Source organism: Bubalus kerabau, chromosome 5 (genome assembly GCF_029407905.1).
Source record: "Bubalus kerabau isolate K-KA32 ecotype Philippines breed swamp buffalo chromosome 5, PCC_UOA_SB_1v2, whole genome shotgun sequence".
NCBI classification, from domain to species: Eukaryota; Metazoa; Chordata; class Mammalia; order Artiodactyla; family Bovidae; genus Bubalus; species Bubalus kerabau.
The window spans coordinates 34,527,472-34,554,726 of record NC_073628.1 but is presented as its reverse complement, the minus strand read 5'-3'; the positions used below and the strand labels follow the sequence as shown (position 1 = coordinate 34,554,726).

Sequence of the window (27,255 nt, the reverse complement as noted above, 5' to 3'; positions counted from 1 at the left end):
CTAACCGATAACATTTATTCATTCCGCAACAGGCACTGCTCTGCCTTACATGTATTAACCCCTGTGACCCCCCCACAAGACAACACCTGCATGCACGGACCATGAAGCTGCCACATAGTAGGTACTTGGGAAAAAAAGCACTAATATCATTATTTTTATACTCGGTAGCTCCTGCCACAAAGTAGTAAATATGGTAGTAACAGCTACCACGGGACTATTCTAGGCACCATGTAACATCTCATTTTACCTAATTCAACCCTCACAACAACCCTGTAAGATGGGTCCAATTATACTACAAATTACACATGAGGATGCTGAGGCAGAAAGGGGTTGAGTAACTTGCCCAGAATCACACAGGCAAGAAGTGGGAGAGCCAAGACTTGAACTCAGGCAGTTTACTTCTAGAGCCCACTCTCTCACCCACTAAAGACAAGGAATCCGGGAAGGCCCAATGGAGGAGACAGTGGATCTGCACACAGGAATGGAAAGAATGGTAGGGGGAGGGGGGATGCCAGGCGGATGGAGTCTGCAGAGCCAAAGGCCTGCAGGCAGGAGGGTAGGTGTCATATTCTGAGATCACTGGCCAGGCAGGTGTGGCTAGATCACAGGTGTGATGATGTTCACATGAGGTGGGGGATGTGCAAGAGCTCTGTGAGCTGAAAAGTACCCAAACTCTGTTTACCATACTTGCCAAACTCAGAAAGCACTTCATAAACTACTTTTATCTCCTATCATTGACCCCATGGGAGCCTGACAATTTCTTATACTACCTCTGCTATTACAGATGGGACAACTGAAGCTCAGAGAGTCCGCTGACTGGTCTAGGGTCACAGAGTTGGTAGACAGCCCGAGAGCATCACTAGAGCAAAGCTCTCTGTGTGTCTCCCACATCCAGCCCTGGGCCAGGCACAGGAAGGGCTCAAAGGATGGATGGACTGAACAAGCATGAGGGCCTGGGCCCTCTGACACTAAATCTAACCCAGCAATCCCACCCAGTGGAAGGGGCTTCTGGGACACAGAGAGAGACCTGACCACCACTTGTCTCTCAGCCCACCTGCTGATGGCAGTCAGCATTTGGGAGTCCGTCACACTGTCATCATTGCTGAGGTTCCGGACGACACCATCCATGAGCTCCAACGGGAGGTGTTGGACCACACTGGCGAGGGCGCTAGACGGTGGCTCCTCCTCTGGAACAGGGGCCGGGGCTGAGCTTAGAGGACAAATGGGCCCCACCCCTCCCCTAGCACCCCATGTCCTTCATGCTGCCAAGGAACTAGGGGCCCTCTGCAAAGAGCACACTGGGGCCACCTCCTCGCCTCCTACAGCATCCCAGCCTCTATCTCATCTTGGCTCATTCACTCAACAGACCTTCACTGGCACTGCTCTGGCCCTGAGCTGAGCAACGAGAAAAGTACTAACCCCTAACTACGCCTGTATAGGCAAGGCCCTTAGATAGTAACAGTGGAGCTGGAAAGAACAGGAAGGAGGGCAATGTAACTTGAGGGGAGGGAAGACATTCCAGGTGAACCGAAAAGACATTAAAAAAAAAAATTAGTCATCAAAATTTGTTGTCCAATTGTATGAAAGACCTAGGTCCTTACACACCCAGCCTTGGTTCCTCCAAGCTAGGTGCATTCCCTTCCTTTCCCGTGAACAACCCTATAATCAGGGAAGGCACAAATTTTATTTTAGCCATTTAAACTACAGTCCAATTTCCACAGCTGTCAACAGAGGGCCAAGATTTACAATTCACAGTTGACAGGTACAGGCTCCATCATGTCTCTGGATCTACCCCTCTGCCTGCCCTGAGCACCCTACTGCTGCCTGGCGCTGCCCAGCTCTCAAGGCCAGCCTCAAAAATCATCACTTGGAAACTCACCTGACCCACAGAGCATGATGACCATCCCCGCTTCCTGTTGACTCACTCATCCCCCTCCCCCAACTCCTCCTGGCCCTCTAGAGGAGCGGACCACAGGATCTGAGCCCCCACCTCCACCCGCAGGAGCTCAGGAGGGGCCTGCTAAGTAAAGGCACATCCCCCCACACACCCCTGTGCACTAGCATGCATACACCACACCACCAAGCGGGCGCGCCAAGCAGAAGACTGCACGCACGGGCCCCACTGCGGCCCCAGGGCACACGCACCTGTGCAGGAGATAACGGCGAACAGCTCCTTGAGGCAGGGCAGGATGGCGGCGGGCTGCGCACGCCACAGCTGCGCCAGGAGCCCGCTCACCTGCTGGGCCTGCTCCAGGAACTCCACTGCGCCCTCCTCGCCCTCGGCCGGGCAGCGAAAGCGGCCGAGGCAGCGCACAAGCTGCTGGCAGAAGAGCAGGCGGTGAGGGCCGTCGGGGACGCAGCGCGGGTGCCGTGCCAGCAGCCGCGCCACCTGCGCGCAGACCGCGGGGCCCGGGCGCTCGCACACCGTGCGCAGCACCTCGCGCCGCAGCAGCGCGAACACCTCGTCGGCCCCGGGCCCCTCGGGCAGCAGTTGCAGACAGAGCTGCACGCAGGCCAGCGCGCGGGCGCTCGGCGGCCCGGCGCCTCCCTGGAGGAGGCGCAGCACGCGGCGCGCACTGAAAAACTCGGCGAAGACCTCCGGGTGGTGGCGGCCGGCCACGTGCAGCAGCTGGCAGCCCACGCGGCGGGGCAGCTCGTCGGCGCCGCTCACGTAGAGGCGCGTACCCAGCGCCAGCAGCGCCAGGCACTGCTCGCGCTCCAGCGGCTGCCGCGCCGCCTCCAGCACGCGCCGCACGAGCCCTTGCTTCACGCTCGCCGGGTATGATGATGTCACCACGGCCTCCAGGATCTTGTCCATGGTGACCAGGCTGTGGGGGACAGGGAGCAGGGTCACAATCTGCCCGACAGGACCGAGATCCACCGCCCCCGCCCCCAACGTGGTCTCCTACGTGCTGAGACTTGGGGGCGAGCAGCTCAACCTTTCTGGACCCCAGCTCCCCATCCGTGAAATGGGGCAAGGATGCATTCGTCCCTGGGAGGTATCCTAATGAGGTAAAAGCACAATGCCTGGCACATAATAAGCTCCAGTGGATTGTAATTATTGCTGATGCATCTCACAAAGGCAACATCTGAGTCTTCCCGTTTGCTCCGCCCCTTTGCCTCTCCCTCATCCACTCCCACCTCCACCCCGGGGCCTCCCTGACCACCTAGTCCATTCTTGGCAAGGCAGGTAAGAGCTGGATCTAGAAGCTGCTGTCCAGAGCCCTGGCCAAGTCATGTCCTGCGGGAAGATGAGCTGTGCGCACATACAAATCACTCCTCCAGGAAGGGAGGGCTGACAGGGCTTCCAGAGATCCCTGCACACTTTATTCTGCCCCCAGTCAGCTTCCTGCTCTTTCTCAAATGACCTACCCTTTTCCTCTTTGTGTTCACCGTGCCTTTCGCCTGAAACAGCCTATCTCCCAAGACCTCCACCATGAACACATATTCATACAACCAGGCAAAGTCCTGTTTTTCCTCTAAACCCCACTTAAAACACCCAGACCTTAAATAGAACTCCCTGGACCTCCAGGCTTGAATTCACCCCTCAACTAGATTTCTCCATTGGCCACCTCCATTGGCCACTTCGTCCACTGTAGCTGGGATCACACAGTGCTGGGTTGTATGGATTCGAATCTCCTCCACCAAGGCAGAGCACCTCATCTCTGTGCTCAGCCCTGCACAGGGGGGCCCTGTCACCTCCCGAGCCTCAGCCCACATCAGCCCCTCACTCTGGGCTCACTGTATCCTCCCTGCCACTGGGCGCTTGCACTTGCTTGTCCCCTCCCTGGTTGGCTAACACTACAAACCTCAGCTCCAACTTGTTCCTCACAGAGGGCCTGCCTGACGTCCTTGTATGGGTCAAACACCCCTGTTAACAGTTTCACAGCATCCTATCCTCCTATAGAGCACTAATCATGATTTCTTGGTTGGGGTCATCCTCCTGCACTATATTAATATACAGGTTCCTGAGGGCAGGAACCAAGTCAGGTTTTGTTCCCCACAGTATCCCCAGTACCTAGCACAGTGCCTGGCACGTAGTAGGGATCTGCTGAATGAGCAGATGCAGTGTGTGTTGAGAGTTATTCCTTATTCCTCTGAGCCAAACCTCTGCCCTTCTCCATTTGAGCTGTTTTCTGGAAGACTTCATCCTAAACTGACCCACTTTGATTCCTGACTCTCATGCTGGTTCCCACAGGTTCAGGTCCTAAAAGGCAGGATCATTTCTTTGCTTCTTTTGTTTAATCCCATACTGGGCAGGACCCAGAATAAGGGTCAGTATATGGTAATTGTTTAATTAAACTTATTGGATCAGTAAAAACTACTCTCTTAAGACCTGGAGTAGGTGTGAAGACATGCCAGAAATTTCATAGATGATGGGCCAGAAACTTTTATTCAAAACCACAGATACTGTGGGACCCCCAACTATGTGCCAGGCCCTATGGAGACACTCCCTTCTCTGTCCTAGCTCTCCACTGAGACCAAACCTCCATTACTACAAGTGTTACAATGTAATGGACTCATTTCTCTCTCTCTCTCTCTCTCACCAGACTGTGAGCTCCTCCAGGTAGGGACCAGTCACTGCAGAGTAGGTGCCCCTGAGGAGTTTACTGTGGTTAGAGGGTGTAGCTAGGGCACAGATAGCAGTTCCTGAATGCTGGCCTCACTGCTTCAGAATCACCTGAGCATTTAGTACAAGTTCATATCCCCCAAGCCTGGAATGGTGTTACTCTATTCTTTGAGAGTCATCCGGGATCCATTCTGCTTACCATCCAGAATGATAGAGGCTCTCTGAGCCTCTATTTCCACCCTGTAGGGCTGTTGTGAAGACAAATATAAAGGCCTTAGCATGGTGCTAGGCATAAGAAAGTGCTCAAAAAGTGTCAATGCTTTTTGCTTTAGAAGCAAAGTCCTCGCCCTTAGGAGATTCCAGTCCAGTGGTGGAGACAGATGCATTGGTGGAGTGTCAATGTAAGTAAGGCGTGCTCTCAAAAGGCCTTTAAAAGTGTCTTTAAAAAATGAATCTGCCTTCAGCCCTGGTCCTCTCCTTCCTGGGCAGTCCCTTGCAGACCATCCCTCAAACCCCTACCCTCCAGACTAGTGGACTTAATACTTTCAACCCAAAATGCCAAGAAACCCTGGTGTTCAGGCAACCAAGGAGAAATCCTAATCAATGAGATATTGACATCATGTGTGGAGGAAAAAGACCTGGGGCAGGCAAAAATAGAGTTCTGGCACTAAGGAAGGCTCTGGAAGTAGAAAGAAAATCAAATTAGGAACGAGGAGTCCTGCATTCAAGTGTGACCTGGAATAAATCCCATTTAGTCCTGCAACTCATTGTGTGACCTTGACCACATAACAGCATGAGCCTCTTTTCTGTAAAATGGGGATAAAAAGCGAGGGATCAGAGGCTGGCAATTTCCTATTGTTCTACTTGATACCTGCCTCATAATACATGATACATGCCTGGCAGCCGGGAGCTCGGTCAGCAGAGCCATTCTACGAGGGTGTGATCTCCAAGGCCAGCCGTGCAGCCTCTGTGCAGTCTGTGGCCTGATCACTCTGGCAAGCCCTGCCTACCCGCCCCCACTCCCACACAGGCAGTCTGAGGTCAGCTGTCACCATGGTCACCAACGAACCCACTCAGGAATATCTTGGATGCATTCATGCAACGGGGTTTTTAGAGGCATGGACCTCACCTGACCCATCCCAGGCTACAGAAGGGAGGTAGGATAATGCCTGCTCTGCCCACGGCACGGGTGGGGAAGCTGAGAACCAACAAGGGACAAAGACGCGCCTTGGCAGGGTGGGATTAGAACCTGCACTCGGCCTCCCTTGGGGAGGAGGAAGCAGACTGCCAGTGCTCCTCGGTGTGTGGGGGGGCCACAGGGAGGGTGGGGAACTACCTTCCTTCTAGGCTCTGGAGGAGGACACACCCTGTCAACGCTGGCTCTGACCCAAGAGGCACCTGCCCCATGCCAAATGCAGCAGCAAACAGCAGCTGTGCCCTCCCCCTTCTGGGGAGCCTGCGTCAGAGTAGAAGACTCAGGTTCTCTGCCTCAGAATCACCAGGTGACCTTGGGTGAGTCCCTCCTGAGACTCCTCAGCCTTCTCATCTGGAAATGGGGACCATTCTGAGCCTACCGCTGATGAGGTTGAGAGGGCAGGGAGTTCCCTGGTGGGCGCTTTCACTGCCATGGCCTTAGTTCAGCCCCTGGTCAGGGAAATGAGATCCTTCAAGTCACGAGGCACATCAAGGGCTAGGTACAGTGTTAGCCGCTCAGTCGTGTCCAACTCTTTGTGACCTCATGGACTGTAGCCTGCCAGGCTTCTCCATCCATGGAATTCTCTGGGCAAGAGTGGGTTGCCATTTCCTTCTCCAAGGGATCTTCCCAACCCAGGGATCAAACCCGGGTCTCCTGCATTGCAGGCAGACTCTTTTACCATCTGAACCACTAGGGAAGCCCCAAGGGCTGGATAATAGATAAGAAAAAATAAGAGTCTATTCTTGGGACATCTGCACTGAGAAGCAAAACTGATACTGTCTGGAGACAAAGGAGACACATACTCCTGATCCAGCTGATTCTGGAAGGAATTTCATCCATTAACCCTCACTGCCAACTCATCATTTCCATTCTTTCTCTGAGCTCCAGCCCCGCCCAGTATCAGCTCCTTTTTACCTCTTGCCTGGACTAGTGCAGTAGACTCTTAACCAATCCCAGTTTTCCCTTCCCCAATCCAACCTCCACTAGAGGCATGTGTCCTGTAGGAGTACAGAGTCCAGGTTTCAGGTCTAGTCCAGCTACTACCCGCATTGTGGCCACAACCATCAAGGCTGGTGTTTTTCCACCTCTCGGAGTCTATGAAGCCCCAAATGGGGATGACCACCTGCTCACTCCTTAGCCTTTCCCAGCCAGTGCTGCGGCTCCTCCCCACACCCTTGGCTTGTATCTCTCACTGCTGACATGGGCAGCCTGGGAGTCCCAGCAACATCCAGCCTGCTCCAGGAAGTGGGAAAGCACATGAGAAGAAAATCATGACCCCTCCCCTGGAAAGCCCAGGTCCCTTTAACTGTCCCTCTCAAGTGACCCTCTGCCTTTCCACAGTGTATTGACAGTCTCTGTTCCTGCATGATAGAGACTGAATGTACCCACTGTCCATCACTCATCAACCCCAAAGACCCTGTGTGTGTGCCTGTGTGCACAATGCCCTGCCTCACTCTCTCCCTGGGCCCCAGCTCAGACTTCCCCATCCCTCCCCGGTCTCTCCCACTCACCCTGCAAATGTCGGCAAAGCAACCTCATTAGATAATAAACTCCATCCTGCCATGCCCCTGCTTAGAACCCTCAAGGCTTCCCCAACCCCTTCAAGGTAAAGTCCAAACTCCTGAGCCTGTCTTTCAAGTCTTTTCTGTGACACTAAGCTAATATGGGGCAGGGTTAGAGATGAACTTGACAAACTCCATTTGGTGGTGGTGAGTCTACAGGAATTTGGGCAGTGGGCTTTTTCCTGCTTAACACTTTGGGGATATTTTCTTTGCTGGGAAAGGGCTTCTCTCTTTTCTCTCCCGGCAACTTCTGACTCATTTTTCAATACCCGGGTCACATGACCCCTCCTCTGGGAAGCCTTTCCAAATCCCCCTGCAACTCAAGTCTCTGGGCTTTGGCCTCCCAAGGCTGTCTTCACTTCTCTCATCCTTCAGCAGTAGAACCAGATTGATTTTATATCCATCTCCCCCACCAGGTGGGGATCTCTTTTGGGAGGAAGTAGGTCCAATTCCCCTATCTGTGCCCAGTGTCCAGCACAGGACCGGGCACAGAGGTGAAGGAGTGCCAAGTGACCGAGAGACATGACAACAAGATGAGATAAAACCAAGGATGTCGCTAGAAAAGCTCCTTCCAGGGACAGGCCTGACCCTCGGTCCATTCACCGCCCCCCTGGTCAGGTCCAGTCGTGCATATCCACAACCCTGAGAATCTGAAAACCTCAGCCAAGAGAGCCCCTACAGAGGTCACTGGATGGGCCATTCTAGAAATGACTCCAACAACCAGAGCTGAAGAAAAAGAAAACAAACAAAGAAGACTGTTCCTGGTTAACTCTCAGGTAGAAAGCTCACAGAATCTCCTGCGACACGGAAGGGTGCTTCAAGGTCTCACTCAATCTCTTCAGATGCCGGAGCAGAGCAACCCACCCCCTCTTACCCACCCCCACCCCGCCTACCCACCCCCATCCCCGCCCCAGCAGCCCAGCACTGAGAAGCGCATTTCCTTTCCTCTTTGACCCTCAGACCCAGTCTCCCTCCTTTGGCTCCCCTGGGTGCTGGAGCTGCCTGTGGGAGGGGAAACGGGAGCACCAGGCTGTCCTTCCTGACACCCAGAAGCTCTCCATCCCTGGTCCCTCAGGCCTCTGGACAGCAGCATTCCTCTCTGGATTTTTTTAACTGAACTTCTATGCAAGGCAGCCCCGGGAAGGATCCCCTTGCCATACTACCGGGAGACCTTCATTTGGGCCACCAAACTGTCACCCCGAAAGAAAGGGGCGGGGGGAAATGAGGTGGGGAGAGGTTATCAGTAAAAACCACCTACGATTTTACTGAAGGGGAACTGAGGAAGAGAAGGGAACGAGGTGGGATATATTCCCTTCTCAGAAACACATAAGCAATGGGGGCCACCCCTCACACACTTCTGGTGGCCGCGCCCCCATCTCCACCCCACCCCAGGCTTTCTGGAAGGGCGGGCACCAGGCTGACATATCCGGGGTCTCCCGTACGCAAGGCTTCTTGTAGCTGGAGTACGCCCTGGCCGAGAATGCAGAGAATAGCAGAGCCCATTCCAAGCGCAGGTGGCCTCTTGGGCGCCCCCAGTTTGTAACCCACCTCGGCCCCACCCCACCCCCTCCAGTTATACCACTGCACCTGCTCCCAGCCCAGACTGGGGCTGCGGATCCCACGAAAGGCCTGTGAGCTTCATGATATATTGGGCGCCGGTGCCCTCAACCCTGAGGGGGGCGGGGGCAGGGGCGGGGTCTCTATGTACACAATTGATGAAGGAGGAGATGGAGGCCCAGAGAGGGGCAGCTACTCGCCCAAGGTCACACAGCCAGGCCCACTATGCACCCAGATCTCCCGCCTCCCAGCCCCGGATTCTCGGAGCCCCACGTGCGTGTCCGGACTCTCGAACCATCAGAAGGATGGTTCAGACACTCCCTCCCCCAACCCTCATACACGCCCTAGCCCCCTTACCTTCGGAAGCCTGGTGGCCCCGGCCTCAGGAGTCAGCTCCTAAGGAGGGGAGCTCTGGCCGGGAAGGAGCCAGGCTGGGCCAGGCGAGGTCAGGGCGGGTCCTTGGCTTCCCCCGGAGTGGGGACGCCCTCCGCCAGGTCCCAGACAGCAGGGATGCTGCTTCCACTGCAAAGCCCAACCTCTCCACCCGGCCCTGCACAACTCTGTAACTGGGGAGCTCGACTCAGCGGCGTAGCCACAGGGCTGCGGGGCGAAGTGGGGGGGAGGGGCGAGGTGCGGGAAAAGGGGCGGAGCCGAGCGGGGGCCACCCCGCGAACCGCCACTCAAGCTGCGTCCCCTTTAAGGCCAGCCGGCCTGAGCACTGGTGGGGGCGGGGCGGGAGCGGGCCGGCTAACTGCAATGCCTCCCGGGAGATGGAGTTCGACGCCCGATACGCAGAGCTACAAAGAGCCTATTGGAGGACTACAAGTCCCAGAGAGCAGCGGGCGGGTCCCGGGCCGCCACGCCCCTGGGCTGGGCTCCGGCCCTCCGCCCCCCTCGCAAAGCTGCGCTGGCCGCCCGCGGAGGGGAGGTTGCTGAGCGAGGGCAGGAGGTGGGTGCGGCACGGACGGGGGTGTGGGGTGCAGGGACTGCCGGCGAGGGGTCACGGACCCATCTGGACACCTGTCCTACCGTGAGAAGTCATCTAGCCTACCCTAGCCTCGCCATTCTCATCCGTGCAATGGGAATAGCAACGCCTGTGGCTGCGGGGGAGGGGATGTTTATGGGGAAGAAGGGGCGGAGCTGGTGGAAGGAGCCTGGATGGATGGCGATAGTCTGAAAAGCCCGGATAATAAGGGCCGAGACTGTGGGAGGAGTCCGGTGGGTGGGTCAAGGAGGGGCGGGGTCTCTAGATAAGAAGTGGAACGCGCGTGAGATCGGAGAAGGGGCTGGGGAATGGGTGCAAAGGAAGCCAAGGAAGCAAGCCTGAGTTGTATTGGGTGGGATGAGCCGAAAAGCGTTGGGGAGGGAAGGGTGGAGACGGAAAGATGAAAAGGATCCCTCTGGGCCCTGGATCAGCAGCGCTGATAGGACTTGAGTAAGAGAGTGCCCAGATGGGCAAATGTCTACGGATGCACGGAGCATCTTTTCCTTGTGACTAGAAAATAAAGAGCCCATTCCTTGAACCCGGCGTCACACATTTGAGTTCATTCAACTCACACCCTGTGAAGACGTCACCATATCTGTTTACAGTTGAGGAACCTGAGGCTCAGAGAAGTAAAATGACTTGCCCCAAACCACCCAAGGACTCCTTACTCTCAAGGCACTGCTTTTTTCCCTGCAGTGCAGGGAGGTAGAGGTTTAATTTGTAGTGAATGGCCGGGAATAGATGACAAGTGTCCCGGTCCTTCACAGGTTGTGTGACAGGACCAGCTTCCTCACTGCTAACCTCCGAGGCTTATTGTTAGGATGAAATGAGGAGGTAGGTTTGAAAGACGTTTGTTCATAAATTATCTTTCTTGTGAGGAGCAGGAAGACCGTGGAAGAGTGATTGGGCCTGAGGAAAACCAGAAGGTGAAGCCTAAGGGTGAGCCAAAAGGATGAAGGAATGTTCTGGAAGAGGGTAGAGGATGGTGATGATTGTTGGAAATCTACACCAGATGAGAGAATGCTTTGCTGTGCAAGCCAGGTCAGGTGACTTCCCTTCTCCAGCCCTGTTGGTTGACTCTGCCCTGTTGGTTGACTCCTTCAAAGATTCAAGTGTGTCACCTGAGTTGGGAAGCACCTTCTCTGTCTGGTGAGCACATAATGGAGCAAACAGCATTTGGGCCTTTTAGAGATACAAACTGGGCAAAGCAGAGCTAAAGATACAGCTGTTGGGTGTGGGGAGGCCAGAAAGGGGAGGTGGAGGGCGGTATCCCCAGATAGTCTCCAGGGCTGTGAGCCAGACTCTTTATCTGGTGGGCTGTGTAAGTAAGGTGGGGAAGACTGCTCTCGTTTTTTGGGAGACATATTACTCACTTTGAGTGCTGTCATCCTTGAAGTTTACCTAGCTGTGTTCTATGCATCCCCTACACTTTGGGAGTTCTTATATTTACTTCCAGGTAATTACCTGGGCTTTGCCGTGTGCCTCAGATTCCAAACTGAAAATTCAAGAGACTGTTTCAAAATAGAAAGTTTTGAAAATTCAGAAGAGATTGGTAAACCTCCCTATTGGTAGATGACAGTCTGGGACTAGGAAAATGGATATGACTTAACAGGGAGAAAGTTTTCCCCCTTCCCCTGCCTGCCGACTTCTTGGGGTACAGATCTGGGGTACAGATCCCTGACCTGACAGGGTGGCCAAGCAACTGTCTACTTAAGGAAAGTGAGCCTTGGTGAGGAGTAAGAATAAAATGCTCTGGAGATGCAAAGAAGAAAGGAATGAATTGCAGCCAATGGGCCTGGCAGATGAATGGCATTTTCTTCGCAGTGCAGGCAGAGGGATAGCAGATGCCAAACTGCAGAGATAGGAGAGGGCGTAATGTGGTTGGTCTGTAAAGTAGGGATAATAATAAGCATCTTCATCTATGAAATTAACATGCATAAAGGGCTTCCCTGGTCGCTCAGTCGGTAAAGAATCCACCTGCAATGCGGGAGACCTGGGTTTGATCCCTGGATTGGGGAGATCCCCTGGAGGAGGGCATGGCAACCCACCCCAGTATTCTTGCCTGGAGAATCCCCATGGACAGAGGAGTCTGGTGGGCTGCAGTTCATGGGGTTGCAAAGAGTCAGACACGACTGAGCAACTAAGCACACACAAAGTACCTAGCATAGTAGTAACTGCTCAATAAACGGCAGCCATTGTTATTACTGCTGTTGTTGTTATGATCACCATCGTGTGCCCAGGAACTGGTCTAGGGCCACACAGCTAATGAAGTGGCAGAGCCTGATTCAAATGCAGGCCCAGGTGACACCAAAGCCGAAGCACTTTCCTCTCCCCATAAACATCTGTGAGGCCCAGAAGTGGCCCCTCTTGGTTAACATTCTTGGTAAACCATCACAGGAGTTTCTTTTCTACTATAGTAGCAGAGACTGAGTTCAGAAGGAAGCAGGGAAAACAAGGCCTAAACAGCCGACTTCTCCCAGCCTGGATCTCAGCATGGAGACAGGCAGGCCTAATTTTGTGGTTCCTGTGGGCAGTTTCATCTGAGTAGGAAGACTACTTGGATGTACATTCAGTTGCCCTCCACCAACTGTGGGCTATTTTAGCTTAGCCCTGGTTGGCTTCTTCATCCTCCAGAGCACTGAGACGTCAGGAGAAGATCATGAGATGCTAATGCGTCTTAGTAGTAGTAACAACATCTAATATTTATGGAATCTGGCTATTTACTAGGGCCAGGCACTCTGACTGGAACTTTACATCTGTAGTCACAGGAAAGAGGTACTCTTTTCTTCCCTCTTCCTTCAAAATAAAAATATTCTTAGAATTTTTAAGCATACAGAAACATTGAAGGAATAGCCTTTCACCGATGCACCGATTCACATTGACAATTTTGTTTTTACACATGTACGCTTTTTGCTAAACTATTGAAAAGTTACAGATGTCTTGACACTTGACCCCTAAATTCTTCAGCATGTTATCTCCTAATTATAACATTCTGTACCATAACCATAAGACCATTATCATACCTAAGAAAAATAGCAAGAACTCAATATTATCTACTAAACAGTTGAGATTCAAATTTCTCCAACTGTCAAAAATTATCTCATATTTTTTTAATCAGATGCAGTCAGCATTCATTCATTGCATTTAATTATATCTCTAAGCAATTCATTTAATCTAGATAGAGCCCCTCTACCTGTTTAAATTTATTTTAGCAATAACTAGGTTCAACTTGTTTTATTTCTTTTCTGGCAATGTTGTGTACTTATAATTGCATCACATTAGGAGGCATATGTTATCAGAATCCTACTATCCTATCCATGAATGCTAAGTTTGATTATTGGATAAGGTCCTAACAGCCTGATCTTTCCATAAAAGATTAAGTTTTCCCTCTTGTAACTAAAGTGGGCTTCCCAGCTGCGCAGTGGTAAAGAATCCCCCTGCCAATGCAGAAGATAACAAGAGACATGGGTTCAATCCCTGGGTTGGGAAGACCTCCCTGAGTAGGAAATGGCAACCCACTCCAGTATTCTTGCCTGGAAAATCCCATGGACAGGCAGGCTACTGTCTATGGGGTCTCAAAAGAGTCAGACATGACTTAACAACTAAACAAAAAAAACCAGCAAATTATGATCTGATATTTGTATATATTGTGGAATGATCACATAGTTATGAAAAAAATTTTTCCTTGTGATGACAGGTTTTGAGATCTGCGTTCTTTTGACTTGATCACGTTAATCTTTGATGTCTTCTTTGCTGTCTGGAAAGAGATGTTCCAGGCTCACCTTGAACTTTTCCCGTCAAAGTCCTGGAATCACCAGTTTCCCTAGGAAACCATGGTTTCTTTTTGTAGGAGTTAAGGTTTAACAACCACGATCTGGGGTCAGGTGTGCTTCTTGCTACTTGGAGTATCATTTCTAGGCTCTGAGCAGAGCTGAGACATGATAGATGTATAGATGGATGGATGGATAAAAAGATAAATAATTATCAAAGCCTTGTAGATTGATTGTTAAAACAACTGGTCCTCGGTGTGTAAAAGGAGTAGATTGCATGTAAAATACCTTCATTAGGGAGGCTTAGTGGGCAATAATGTAGGGAATTGCACAGAAAGAGCCCTTGCTTGTTCTAAGGCTCTGTTAGTGTGTGGGCTATTAACTAGGACCTCTGCATCTGGGTTTAGTGTCTTGTTCAGGACCCGGGTTAGAGAAGACCTTAGGCTGCCTCCAAAGGACTAGTCCTCTGAGCAGTGTCCAAACCTGGAACCTCCCAGAGGCCATGACTCAGAGGTCAAGAATGGACACAAAGCCCTGGGCCAGGGATTCATTCTCACTGTGTCTGTGAAATAAAGATAATGTGATCTATCTTGCCTACATCCCTGAGTTGTTGTAAGGATAAATATTTTTTTTTAATTGATAATCAGTCTTTTCAACATGGGTACTACAAAATTCCTTCCCCTTTTCATTGTCTTAACACCACAGTCTGAAATGTCATTGCCTCACAGTCTGATTTCATACATTATACTAAGATATACTTTTTTAAATACTCTTTTAGGTTATCACCAATTTTTCCAAAATAAGATTTTAATCCTTTTCTTTTTTTAATCTTTTGAAAAAATACTTTTGGAAGTGGGATTAGAATAGCATAACAACTATAATTAATTTTTAAGTGAAGTGAAAGTGTTAGTCACTCAGTCGTGTCCAACTCTTTGCAATCCCATGGACTGTATTCTGCCAGGCTCCTCTGCCCATGGAGTTCTCCAGGCAAGAATACTGGAGTGGATTGCTACTCCCTTCTCCAGCGGATCTTCCCAGCCAAGGGATTGAACCTGGGTCTCCCGCCTTGTGGGCAGATCTCCTGTCTGAGCCACCAGGGAAGAACAGCTTTAAGAAACTGCCTCTCAGAATCATCACAGGTCTCTGTTTATTCAAGTCCTGTTTATGCTTCTTAATAAAGAAGCATATGCTTCTTTGTTTCGAAGGGAGCACAGGGGTTTTTTAAGATAGGTGTAATTTTTTTAAGAAATACTTACCTGGCTACGGGCCTGACCCGTGGGATCTGTCATTGCAGTGCATGGGCTTTCTAGTTGCCCCGCGGCACATGGGATCTTAGTTCCCCAACCAGGGATCAAACCCACATCCCCTGCACTGCAAGGTGGACTCTTAACCACTGGACCACGAGGGAAGTCCCTGGGCAGCACAGGCTTTGAAGAGAGGCCTCACTTGGAATTCTAGCTCTGCTACCGCTAGCTGTGTGATCTTAAGCAGCTGTCTTCACTGTTCTGTGCTTCAGTTTTATAACCCAGAAAATAGAGATAATAATTGTACCTGCCTCACAGCCTCAGTGTGGTGTTGCAGTGACATAATCTACAGAAAATGCCTCATATAGCTCGGGACATGTCCTCAGTGCTCAGGAAATGTTGATTCTCTGCACACTCACTGGTCATGCATGTCAGAATCAAAATGAGGTGGCAGGTATGAGAGCACCTGGTAAGAGGTAGGAGAGGACAAGTGCCAAACCTCTGCAAGGGGTTTGACTGCTGAATTCCCAAGGTCATTCAGAGCATGGCAGTCAGACGGGCCTGGGCTTGAATCCTGGCTCTGCCACACATTTCTTTGGGCAAGTCACCTGCCTCTTAGAGCCTCAGATTCTCATTTATGAAGTGGAGAAAATGCTTTCCTCAAAGGAAGTTACAAGGATTAACTGAGCAAATGTGTCTAATAGCAAGTACCTAATAAGTATTCCAGAGAAGGCAATGGCGACCCACTGCAGTACTCTTGCCTGGAAAATCCCATGGACGGAGGAGCCTGGTGGGCTGCAGTCCATGGGGTAGCTAAGAGTCGGACACGACTGAGCGACTTCACTTTCACTCTTCACTTTCATGCACTGGAGAAGGACGTGGCAACCCACTCCAGTGTTCTTGCCTGGAGAATCCCAGGGACATGGGAGCCTGGTGGGCTGCCGTCTATGGGGTCGCACAGAGTTGGACACGACTGGAGCGACTTAGCAGCAGCAGCAATAAGTACTCACCAGGCAGTAGCTGTGTCTCTTGAGACCTGTAGGAATGGTTTTAAAGGACATAGTTTTAAAGGAGGACTCCAGAGCAATGTCTTAACTGCCCTTGCTTACAGGACACTCACTCTCAAAGAATTCTATTTCCTTTGTTACAATTAAAGGTTGCAATGGGGTGATTTTCAGGCTCTAGACTGGGATTGCCCTCCACATGGTACCAGGCTGGGCTTTAAGATCCACCACCCTTCATTTGGGCCACAGACTAATCTCAGGGAGGAGAGAGTTCCAGCCATCTCCCAAGTTCCCAGGCCCCCTGACTTTCCCTGCCCAGGCAGATGGTCCGAGGATCTGCCTGGCATAATTTCCTGGTTTTCTCAGAGAGGGAAATGGGCTGATCTTTTTTCTTGGTTCTTTTTGAGTCGAGAGGCAGACTTGGAAATTCTCCTGCTTAGGACAAATTATTTGTTCAGACAGTGGTGGAGTTTCTTTTATCTCCTGTTTCATGGTTCGGTTTGTAATTCTCATTAATCTGGCTTTTTTAAAAAAAAACCTGGCTTTTTGTATTTTGTATTTTGCTGCTTTGTCATTAGGGATCATGGGTTGCCATTGAAATAGTAGGATTTAGACTTGTGGTGTGTCAGCTATGGAGGGGCTCCAGGCCATCCAGAATCCAATCCCTGTATCCTCAGATGTGAGTGGGCAGAGTCCCAGGCCAGCCCCAGACTAGCTGCCGAAAGACCTACCCCAGTCGGATCTGGGCAGAGAATAAGGGAATGTGCACCTTCCACTCATGTTAGGGCCTCAGGGTGGGAAGGGGAAACAGTGAGAGGTGTTGGACTCGCACCGACCTGGATTCAGATCACAGCTCCTCCAGTGACTAGCTCTGTAACCTTGAGCAATCTCTTAACCTTCCTGAGCCTCGGTTTCCTCATCTGTAAAACAGAAATAATAGCATCTGTCTGCCAGGGTGCTTATATAGACATCAAGTGAGGTAATGCAGGTAAAGAATCAGCACAGTAGTATCATTCTCTATACTTCTCTATATATTTTTGTTAAAAATAAATAAAATGCTACTGCATGTTAGCCAAAGCATTATAAAAGCAGGAAGTGTGTGCTCAGCAGGTGGTAGCTGCTGTCTTGCCAAGCAAGCTGCCTAGCACTATTTTAAAAGGCTGCTTCAGGGATTCTCAAACTTGTGGAGCCTATGAAACAGCCTTTTGTTGCTGTTCCAGCTCTCAGCAGCCTGTGCAGGGGAAAGAGAGTGAGCTTTCCACTCCCTGGCCGTGTGTCCTGGGCAAGTCCTCAGTCTCCTGAGTCTCTTGTTTCCTATCTGCCTAACGGAACGACGGCTGCTTTGTAGAACTGCTATAAGAGTTAAAAGGGCTGGTGGGTGTACAGGCCTAGGATGTAGCAGAATGCTCAGGACATGTTCATCCCTTCCTCCCTCAGCCCCTCCTCCGCAGTACCCACAGCATCCCCCATGTGCTCGCAGTGAACACAGAGGGACAGGAGCTGGGTCACCGCTGTCAGAGATCACAAACCAGGCAGCGGTTTTCACAAACAAGTTTCATCATAACCCATGTTATGAAGGTACACTTTATATCACCTTCCAGTTCCTTTCTCTCTCTCTCTCTCTCACACACACAGACACACACACACGCACAAATGAAACAAAAGTTTCACAACAATATATATAAAACTGGTCATAACCCAGTGTATTATATTATCATGACATAATCACAATCTTGGTTTTTTTCCAGTTTATGAAGGCATAGTTTATGTGCAGTAAAAGTCACCCTTTTTAGGTGTACAGTTACAGGAATTTCTATAATCTTTATATAGTCATCTGACTACCACTACATCAAGATATTGAATATTTCTGTCAGTCCAGAATATTCCTCCAGTCTCTGTGTAGCCAGTCCTATCCCCAGCCTCTCCAATTACTGGTCTGACTTCTGTATCTATAGTTGTGTCTTTTCCAGAATGTTGTATAAGTAAAATCATATACCACGTGACCTTTTGAGGCCAGCTTCCTCCACTTAATAGGATGCTTTAGGGATTCTTCTGTGTTGTGTGTCAGTAGCTAGTTGGCTTGTATTGCTGAGTCACAGTCCATTTGTCTGTGACCTCTTTTGAGTTAATTTTTCATCTGTGTTGCGAGATAAGAGTTAAGGTTCTTTTTATGCATATCGATGTCCAGTGATCTTCACCTTGAGAGCACTAGGGAGGAAGGCCAAATCCAAAGCAGATCATTACATGATTGATTACATGATGGAATGGTGGGCTGTGCAAGGGACCAGAAGCCCCAAGAAGAGAGCTGGCAAAGTGGAGGTTTGGGGATAGATAGAGGCAGTGACTCATAGGTTGAACGCAGAGAAAGTGGAAAAAGTGAAGAAGGGTGGTATAAGGAGAGCAAAGGCAGGGCAGGGGAGGGCAGATCCCGTGGTGTCAGGACGGCAGGAGCATAGAGTGTGGGGAGAGGCGGGATCGAAGGTGAGATTGGATTGCACACAGTAGTCAGAGCAGGCAGCACTGCTTCAGGAAAATCAGCCTGCACACTGAAATGGCAGGTGGACAGAAAGGAGGCAGGGAGCCACGTGAGGATGCTGGGGGAGTGGGGGTGAGCCCTGAGCTCCAGGAGTTCCTACAGGGACAAGTTCAAGGAGACAGTCGAGAAAAATGTTAGGGATGCTGAGTCAGTGCTGCCTTGTGGGCTCACGCAGATGGGTGGATGAGAAGAAGTCACAGCAGGATCTGGGGAAGAGGAACTCTTTGTGAGGCTTCTGGTATCCACAGAAAATCCAGGTGGGCGTGTCTAAGAGGCAGCTGGGTACACAGTGGGGCTGGAGCTCAGTGGTGAAAGCCCCTGCCACCCTCAGGGAAGCTGCTCAGCCTTGGGATGCCAGTTCCTACCCCCTTGTGTCATCGTGGCTCTCAGACCGAGCCTGTGGACTTGCCACAGTGGGCACCGGGCACTGTGACTAGGAAATAGGGGCTGGAAGGGCTGACTTCTGTGATTCCTGAGTCTGTGGAGAAGAGCACAGGGAGCCCCCTAGTCTGGGGTCAGGAGACTTACCTTTTTTTTTTTCAATTGGAGGATAATTGCTTTACAACGTTGTGTTGGTCTCTGCCATACAGAAACACGAATCAGCCATGGTATACACATATCCCCTCCCTCTTGAATCTCCCTCCCACCTCCCACTCCATCCGCCCCTCGAGGTTGTTGCAGAGCGCCAGGCTGAGCTCCCTGCTGCACTATATAGAAACTTCCCTTCAGCTATCTATTTTACACATGGTAACATGTATTTCAGTGCTACTCTCTCTAGTCATCCCACCCTCTCCTTCCCCCAGTACGTCCATAAGTCTGTTCTATGTCTGAGTCTGTATTCCAGGGGTCAGGAGACCTCCTTCTAAACAGCCTCGGCCCAGACTGCAACTCCTGGCACTGCCCTGGATGAATGACCAGGAGCCGCACAGCAGGGCGCGGGGGCGGGAAGGCGGCTGCTCTGTCGCTTTGCATGCAGAAAAATAGGACTTTGGGTGCCCATCCAAGGGCCCTGGTTTGCCCTGTGGCACCTGATTGTCCTCCCCACCTGCTTTGAGCTCTTCAGAACTGATGTACTTAGGAGATATGGGGTTTGCAGCCCAGAGAATTGTCAGGAAAGACATCCCAGCCTCTCTGTCGCACCAAAGCCTGCTCTTTCCTTTCCTTGGAGCTCAGCCACTTCACAGAGCCTGGGCCTTAAAGAGAAAGAGAGACTGGAAAGTTGAAGGTGCAGATTATTATCTAGAAAGAAAAGGAGATGCTGGAATGAGAAAGCAGGTGGCCCACTGCTGGGTCCAGCTCCTGCCTGCACCCACTAGAGGGAAAATTGGTCAGACTCGGGCCCCAGGCCAAGCATACACCTCAGCTGCAAGTCTCAGCAGTGTGGTTACCGCCCCTTCCTAGGAGCCCTCCCCCACCCTTCTCTGTTGGACACCTCCCTTCCCCCCACCCCAACCCACCCACCACCAACGTCTCGCAGCCCATCTGCTCCAGGCTTCTGTTGATGATTTTGTAACTTCATCATGGGCTTGTTTCTCTTCAGACACTCCAGATGGTTAATGCCTTTCTGCAATATCAAAGTGCCCTGTTGGACAGGGACAGAATTCACCCCCCACCCCAACCCCACCAAAGAATTGGGTGAGGCAGCCGAGAGTCCTCCACACCCAGCATGGCCACTACCCTCTGGAGTAGAGGGGTCTCGGTGCAGTCGGGGCTTCCCTGGTGGCTTAGATGGTAAAGAATCTGCCTGCGCTATGGGAGACCCAGGTTCGATACCTGAGTCCAGAAGATCCCCTAGAGAAGGGAATGGCCACCCGCTCCAGTATTCTTGCCTAGAGAATCCCCATGGACAGAGGAGCCTGGTGGGGCAAATAGTCCATGGGGTCACAAAGAGTCAGACACGACTAAATGACTCACAGGTTCACAGTGCACTCAGCCTCTTCAGAAGGCAGATGTTTGGTGACAACTGCCCTGGCCCGCTTGCTACCCTTGCTGGGTGACTTTGAGGGAAGTCCCCTGCTTGGACCTCAGTTTTCCCATCTGGACAGTAAGTGTGCCAGAATTCATCCCAGGCCTACTCCTGCTTGTTCTTCCTTTTTTCCATCCTTCCTTCCTTCTTTTTATTATTTCTTGATTATTAAGGTAGAGTTGATTTACAATATTAGTTTCGGGTTTACAGCATAGCAACTCAGTGTTTTTATAGATTATACACCATTTAACATTACTGTGAAGTATTAGCTGTCCTCACTGTGCTGTAGCTGGTCATTTTCCTCGTCACTGCCTGTTGTTGCGGTCTCCTCTGCCAGCCTGGCCTCTTCTCAGGGGCAGCACCGGGATTGATTCCTACCTGTGCCCCCACACCCAACATTAGGGAAAGATTCCTGGATTCACTGCACAATTTGACTCCTGGGAAGGTATCATGTTAGGAGCAAAAACAGTACATCCCCTGATTTCTAGACCCTTAAAGAAAAGTTAGAATCCAAGCCTTCCGGTTGAAGGAGACTCGCCAGCCATGGACACTAGAGGCTGTGAGGTCAGTGGGGGGATAGCGGGGGAGACTTGTTAAGGAGTGGGTAAAGAGCCCTCAGGAAGGGTGCTTGGTGGCAGAGGCCCACATCCGCACTACAAAGCAAGGTTCAGAGGAGCCTGGGGTTCCATCATGGTAGGAAAGGGCAGGCCATCAGGAGCCAAGGGCATCTTCATGGCCAGGCAGGTCATCATGGGAGGGTGAGAATCCAGAAGGAGCGTCACTGGGAGTCCAGAGGACCGAGTGACCCACTGTGGGCCTGAAAGGTAGATGGAAATGGTACTAATCACAGCCATTTGCTGTGCATTCTTTTAGATAGAAAAATAAATAAGGCAACATTGATACAGCAGAAGGAGAACGGGGCTTGGAGTTCTATACCTCAGAACGTCTGTTAAGTACCGAGAATGGCCCAGTAGTTGGCTAGTAAGGATGAATACATTTTTCTGTCTCGTATAAAGGCGGCTGGGCTTGAATCCTGCAGGACCCTGTACCACTGTAAGCCTGGGGAGTGAATCCTGGCAGTCTCCCTCACAGTGGGGATGACTGGTGATATTGTGTATGTCAAAGGATAGTGTGTAAGCAAATGTACGTAAGGGCAGCCAGCATAGTGTTCAGTCCAGGTGCATTTTCTGCCTTTCCTTAGACCAGTGGTTCTCTGTCCTAACTGAACATTTAGAATCAGCTTTAAAATACATCAATGGTGGGGTTACATACCACACCAATTAAAACAGTCTCTGGAGGGTGGGACCCAGGCTTTGTTTTTTCTTTTCATTTCTTTCTTTCTTTTTTAACTCCCTTAGTGAACCTAACATGCTTTAGAAAGAAAGAAAGTGAAGTCGCTCAGTCACGTCTGAATCTTTGCGACCCCATGGGCTGTAGCCTACCAGGCTTCTCTGTCCATGGGATTTTCCAGGCAATAGTCCTGGAGTGGATTACCATTTCCTTCTCCAGGGGATCTTCCCAACCCAGGGATCGAACCTGGGTCTCCTGCATTGTAGACAGATGCTTTACCATCTGAGCCACTAGGGAAGTCAACATGCTTTAGACAGTGTGACAATTATTACCCATCCAATTGTTTATCGAGTTATCCATTCATTTCAACTCCAAGGACATACAATAAGAAATTGAGAACTGTGACTACCCAGATGTTATGGATTGGGTGTTTGTGTCCCCCAGAATTCATACACTGAAATCCCAACTTCCAATGTGCTGGCATAAGGTAGAGCCTTTGGGAGATTATGTCATGAGGGCTCCACCCTCATGAACAAGATTACTGTCCTTATAAAAGAGACTCCAGAGATCTCTCTTGCCCCTTCTCCATATTAGAATACACCAGACACCAAATCTGCCCCTACCTTGACCTTCAACTTCCCAGCCTCCAGAACTATGAGAAATAAATGTTTGTTACTTAAGCCACCCAGTCTACAATATTTTGTTATACCAGCCCCAAAAGACTAAGACATCAGATATGGTTGGGTAATGGTCATTTCTTTCTTTTCTCTCTGTAGGACTATTTTCCTGCACCCCAGCCTTCCTGCCATGTCTGACCCCATCACGCTCAATGTCGGAGGGAAGCTGTATACAACCTCACTGGCAACCCTGACCAGCTTCCCTGACTCCATGCTGGGTGCCATGTTCAGCGGGAAGATGCCCACCAAGAGGGACAGCCAGGGCAACTGCTTCATTGACCGTGACGGCAAAGTGTTCCGCTACATCCTCAACTTCCTCCGAACCTCCCACCTGGACTTGCCCGAGGACTTCCAGGAGATGGGCCTGCTGCGCAGGGAGGCCGACTTCTACCAGGTACAGCCCCTGATTGAGGCCCTGCAAGAGAAGGAGGTGGAGCTGTCCAAGGCCGAGAAGAATGCCATGCTCAACATCACGCTGAACCAGCGTGTGCAGACAGTCCATTTCACCGTGCGTGAGGCACCCCAGATCTACAGCCTCTCCTCTTCCAGCATGGAGGTCTTCAATGCCAACATCTTCAGCACCTCTTGCCTCTTCCTCAAGCTCCTCGGCTCCAAGCTCTTCTACTGCTCCAATGGCAACCTCTCCTCCATCACCAGCCACCTGCAAGACCCCAACCACCTGACTCTGGACTGGGTGGCCAACGTGGAGGGCCTGCCAGAGGAGGAGTACACCAAGCAGAACCTCAAGAGGCTCTGGGTGGTGCCAGCCAACAAGCAGATCAACAGCTTCCAGGTCTTTGTGGAGGAGGTGCTCAAGATCGCGCTGAGTGATGGCTTCTGTATCGACTCTTCTCACCCACACGCTGTGGATTTTATGAACAATAAGATTATTCGATTAATACGGTATAGATAAAAGGACCCCAGCAACACTGGAGGGGGTCTTCCCAAAGCCAGGATGTAGGAGAGTGTCTCACCGGTGGTGTGAGGCAGGGTACCATACTAATCTGCATTAATCGCGTAGCAGGACTTGATTTCCCCCCCACAATGCAGTCCACCCGTAGAATCTGTGTGTCCTCTTGACACAGCCACCTTTTTCCTTGCCGCTTTGAGCTGGAGATGGGCAGTTTGCTGTAAGTGAAGTCTGCCATCATGTCCTACAGGAGGACTTCCTGGCTAGATAGAGAACAGCACTTTTCCCTTGGACTCCAGCTCTCTCTGTACCATGAGGCACTGCCTGCAGCCCTTCCTTTGGTACAGGGGGGTGAAGTGAGAATAAGAGGCTCCTTCTGGTTTCTCGGAACAGAAATTCCCCAGAGATTCCCATCCTGCCTGCCCCTCCATCCCCGGGATGTGGCCAGGACCTGGGGCTTGCTTGGCTGGCTTGGAAATGAAGTAGGTAGTGGGGGCAGGATTTGAGCTGTCCCGGCATAGAGGAATGAGTCTCCAGGCACGTTCAGAAGGTGGGGCTGTCCCTCTTGACAGGGCCAAATCTAGGCATCTGGGGATTCCTGGCTTCAGAAATGAGCTGCTAATCCCTGTGAAGATTTGAAAGTATCTGGAGCCACTACAATGAAAGGCACTTCCAATGTGGCCTGATCCCTGACTTCTTTCTCCAAGAATTTGAAGTGTCATTGAAACAGATTTTTTTTTTTTAAGTGTATTATGTTTTGAACCCCCAAATTTTTTGTATGTCTTTTTTTTTTTTTTTTTTTTGGGTAGAATATTTTTTTTTTTTAAACTTTACATAATTGTATTAGTTGTGCCAAATATCAAAATGAATCCGCCACAGGTATACATGTGTTCCCCATCCTGAACCCTCCTCCCTCCTCCCTCCCCATTCCATCCCTCTGGGTCGTCCCAGTGCACCAGCCCCAAGCATCCAGTATCGTGCATCGAACCTGGACTGGCAACTCGTTTCATACATGATATTTTACATGTGAAACAGATTCTTTTAAACAAATATATTATGTACTCTCAGGGTTGGAAAATAATTCAACAGTCATTTAGTGCTCTCCCACCCCAAGCACACCCCAGCACATTTGGGGCTGAGGGCTTCCCCCCAGTACCTTCAGGAGATAACTATCTCTGCTAACATACTCTCAGCAACAGAACATCCGTCATCCCCACAACCAGCCCCTGTCATGGCTGGCTGTTAGAAAGTCCTTCCTTATCTTGAGCTGAAATCTGTCCTGCCACAAGCATTTTCTGTTCCTGGTAGACCTTTCTTCTCACCCAAATGTGTATTTTCTTTTTCAGAATAGTCACTTTGAGAGGCCACATACCTATTCTGAAAATGTTACTACTTGGAATTAGGATTCCCCTTGGGATTTGTCTTCAAAACCAAGGTTATCCCCCTGACATTCCCTGTAAGTCATCCCTGTCCCTGTAGGTCATCCCTGTTTTTTACAGCTTCACTTTATGACCCTCCCTCCTCACCAGACATGACCCTGCATAGCTTTTGACCATCTTCTGGTAAGTTTGAAGATTGCTTCCCCAAAGGAAGGAGACCAGGGTCTTGGCATTTGTAGCAAGGAGCCCAGGAGTGGTCTGAACCATAACACTGCCCTTGGAGGAAGTGTCCAGCACCTATAACACTGCTCTGAGGGATGTGGTACTGTTTCTGTGCATAACCAGTCTGTTGACTTCCTTGGGGTGAGACCCAGGGCAAGACACCCTGAGCCACCACTTTCCAGGGGTGATAAGCAGTGCAAGTCTCAAAACTGCATGTTATGATTCATCCCTGGAATGAGGGTGACCGTGGAAGTCCCACAGTCTTCCCCACTAGGCAGGGGCCCTCAGACAAAGCCAGAGACGCCTGGTGCCACAGGTACCCCAGGGGATGGGCTGAGGAAGGAGCTTGTGTGCTCAGCTGTGGGAAAGGCCACATTCCTTAAGTAATAAAGGTCTTTTCCCCCCCGTACAGTGGGACCTCTGAGTCTCATAACTGCCCCAGGCCACCAGACTATTGGTATTTGGGAAAGCCACTCAGGAGAACACAGTTTAGACCAGCCAGCAGAAGCTGTGACCACAGCAGAACAGTTTAAGGAAGAAATCTCATAAATCACTACTGTCCCATGTTCCTTTTCATAAAAAGTATTTCTCCGTCTTTTTGGTGCTTCTTAATTCAAGCAGCTTGACTTTAGAGAAAGCACAGGACCTGTGAAGCCACTAATTTGCTGTGTGACTTTATGCAAGTCACTCACCTCACTGAGCCACCTCTGTTTCTTCATCTGTGAAATGGGCATAACAGTAACCCATAACCCTATCTACCTCACAGGGCTGTTGTGAGGATCAAATGAACTAATGTATATGAGAATACAGTATAAATGATAAATGGTTGTTATTATTTTGTGTCTACATATAAGGGGAAAAACCTTGGCTTTGGAATCAGGCTGACCTGATTCTGGCTCAATTGATCACTGGCTCAATTCTGGCTCCAGTGCGTGCTGTGTAAACTTGGACAAGTCCCTGGGCCTCCCTGATTTGTTTCCCCAGTGTTATGTGACCTGGTTGTGTATGTGAAAATTCCTAGCTAGGCCTGGCACATAGCTCAATAAACGTTTGCTCTCTTAGAAGTAATGATGGATTGTTAAGCCGGAGACACCACAAGCATATAACAATTTAACAAGCCTTCTGGGGTACCTGGTATATGGGCCCTGAGGATGGGAACAGTCACAGATAAGTTCAGCGTAGAAAAGATTAGAGGGGCACACCCTGGGCTTGGGAACTTGGGGAAAGCAAACTTAGCTCTCAGAAAGGGCTTAATGGGTGGTCGAGCTGGGCCTCTAAGGGTAGGCTGCACTGTGACAGGAAACACCATGAGCCAGGGCCAGGGAGCCAAGCAGGGTTGGGGAGTGTCCACTCGGGGCCATAGCAGAAGGGGAGCCACGGGCAGCGCATGCAAGGCACTCACTGAGCACGTCTCACTCTGGCGTGTGCAGCCACCTGCTTGTGCAACAGATAATAAGCCTGCAGGCGGCCCCATCCCAGAGGACCAGTCAGGGTGGACTGGGAGGCAGGCATGTGCTTGTCTGAGCCCCTTACTGCCCTGAGCAAGACCCGATAGTGATCAGTGATCTCAACTGGACTCAGTTTATTTAGCCTTTTGCACAGGTGAGAGCTTTGTCCCAACTAAAGAGCACTTCTGGACGCACCACGTTGTCAGCTCTCTGTTCACTCCCTGGGCATGCAGAGGGATGGTCAGGAAGGGTGCTCAAGGGAACCCTAGGGCATTTTGGTGTGTCATTTGGTGAGGCCACCAAACAGGGCCCCTACCTGTGGGAAGACCAGCAGAGCTGGCACCTCAGGCACCGCTTCCTGAGACCTCACACCCTCAGGACCACCTGAAGCCCTTTGCCTTTATGGAAGGACAAGCTCATGATGCCACCCTTGGGCCGGAGCTCCCCGTGCTGAGGTGGCCAGACCCCTTGCCCACATCTCAGTGCCCTACACAGCCCCCCAGGCTGAGATGACAGTCTGGTGGCATGCTTACCTCAGTCTGGGGCAAAGGAACCAAGCGGGGCCCTAAGAAGAAGAGTTGCCCTGCGGAAGCCAGAGGATCACTGAGCAACCCAGAGCATCCAGGGCACCCCACCCTGCAACACAACAAGCTCAATGGTGCCGCTGCCTGGCTCAGACTTCTGGGCAGGAAGTACACGCCCAGTCAGGTGTGTCTGATCTCACTGCTCCCGCTCCTGGTCCTCTTTCCCACCAACTTCCCTGACCCTCCCACCCCAATATATATATTTGGTAGTACTTCAAAGGCTTTGTCAACATTCCAGTTAATTGACAGCTCTAGAGTGTTCGAGCCCTTAAGTCCCTCCCAAAAGCCTTGGTTCTCTTTTACTGAGGTGCTGGGTAAAGGCCCAGTGAACTCACAAATCCTCTAGAGATCCTGCT

At 50.8% G+C, this 27,255-nt stretch overlaps 2 protein-coding genes, 1 long non-coding RNA gene and 1 other non-coding gene across 5 annotated transcripts in view; 1 reads left to right on the top strand and 3 right to left on the bottom strand.

Annotated features, from left to right (window-relative positions):
- USP35 (ubiquitin specific peptidase 35) overlaps nucleotides 1–9,504 on the bottom strand; it is a 62,113-nt gene extending 52,609 nt beyond the window's left edge. Inside the window, exons 1-4 of the mRNA XM_055581421.1 lie at nucleotides 9,242–9,504; nucleotides 2,910–3,004; nucleotides 2,146–2,828; nucleotides 1,055–1,187 (exon numbers count right to left, since the gene is read on the bottom strand). Coding sequence (XP_055437396.1) covers nucleotides 1,055–1,187; nucleotides 2,146–2,828; nucleotides 2,910–2,986 — 893 coding nt within the window. The 5' untranslated portion in view covers nucleotides 2,987–3,004; nucleotides 9,242–9,504. The remainder of the gene's footprint in view (nucleotides 1–1,054; nucleotides 1,188–2,145; nucleotides 2,829–2,909; nucleotides 3,005–9,241) is intronic.
- A 247-nt stretch (nucleotides 9,505–9,751) lies between these two features.
- On the top strand, nucleotides 9,752–25,925 carry KCTD21 (potassium channel tetramerization domain containing 21). Of its 2 annotated transcripts, none has more exons than XM_055581419.1 (2): nucleotides 9,752–9,833; nucleotides 22,456–25,925. In XM_055581419.1, the coding sequence occupies exon 2, from the start codon at nucleotides 22,487–22,489 to the stop codon at nucleotides 23,267–23,269; it is 783 nt and encodes a 260-aa protein (XP_055437394.1). In that variant the 5' UTR covers nucleotides 9,752–9,833; nucleotides 22,456–22,486; the 3' UTR covers nucleotides 23,270–25,925. The 2 variants fall into 2 exon arrangements, with proteins under 2 accessions (XP_055437394.1, XP_055437395.1); XM_055581420.1 differs by lacking the exon at nucleotides 9,752–9,833 and adding an exon at nucleotides 10,296–10,808.
- LOC129652625 (uncharacterized) lies at nucleotides 13,059–16,791 on the bottom strand. The gene is made up of 3 exons (XR_008714622.1): nucleotides 16,724–16,791; nucleotides 15,894–15,919; nucleotides 13,059–13,692 (listed from the first exon to the last, which is right to left on the bottom strand). It is a non-coding gene; the product is annotated as an uncharacterized LOC129652625 (long non-coding RNA).
- On the bottom strand, nucleotides 21,905–21,976 carry TRNAC-ACA (transfer RNA cysteine (anticodon ACA)). The gene has a single exon. It is a non-coding gene; the product is annotated as a tRNA-Cys (tRNA).
- Nucleotides 25,926–27,255: the final 1,330 nt, after the last annotated feature.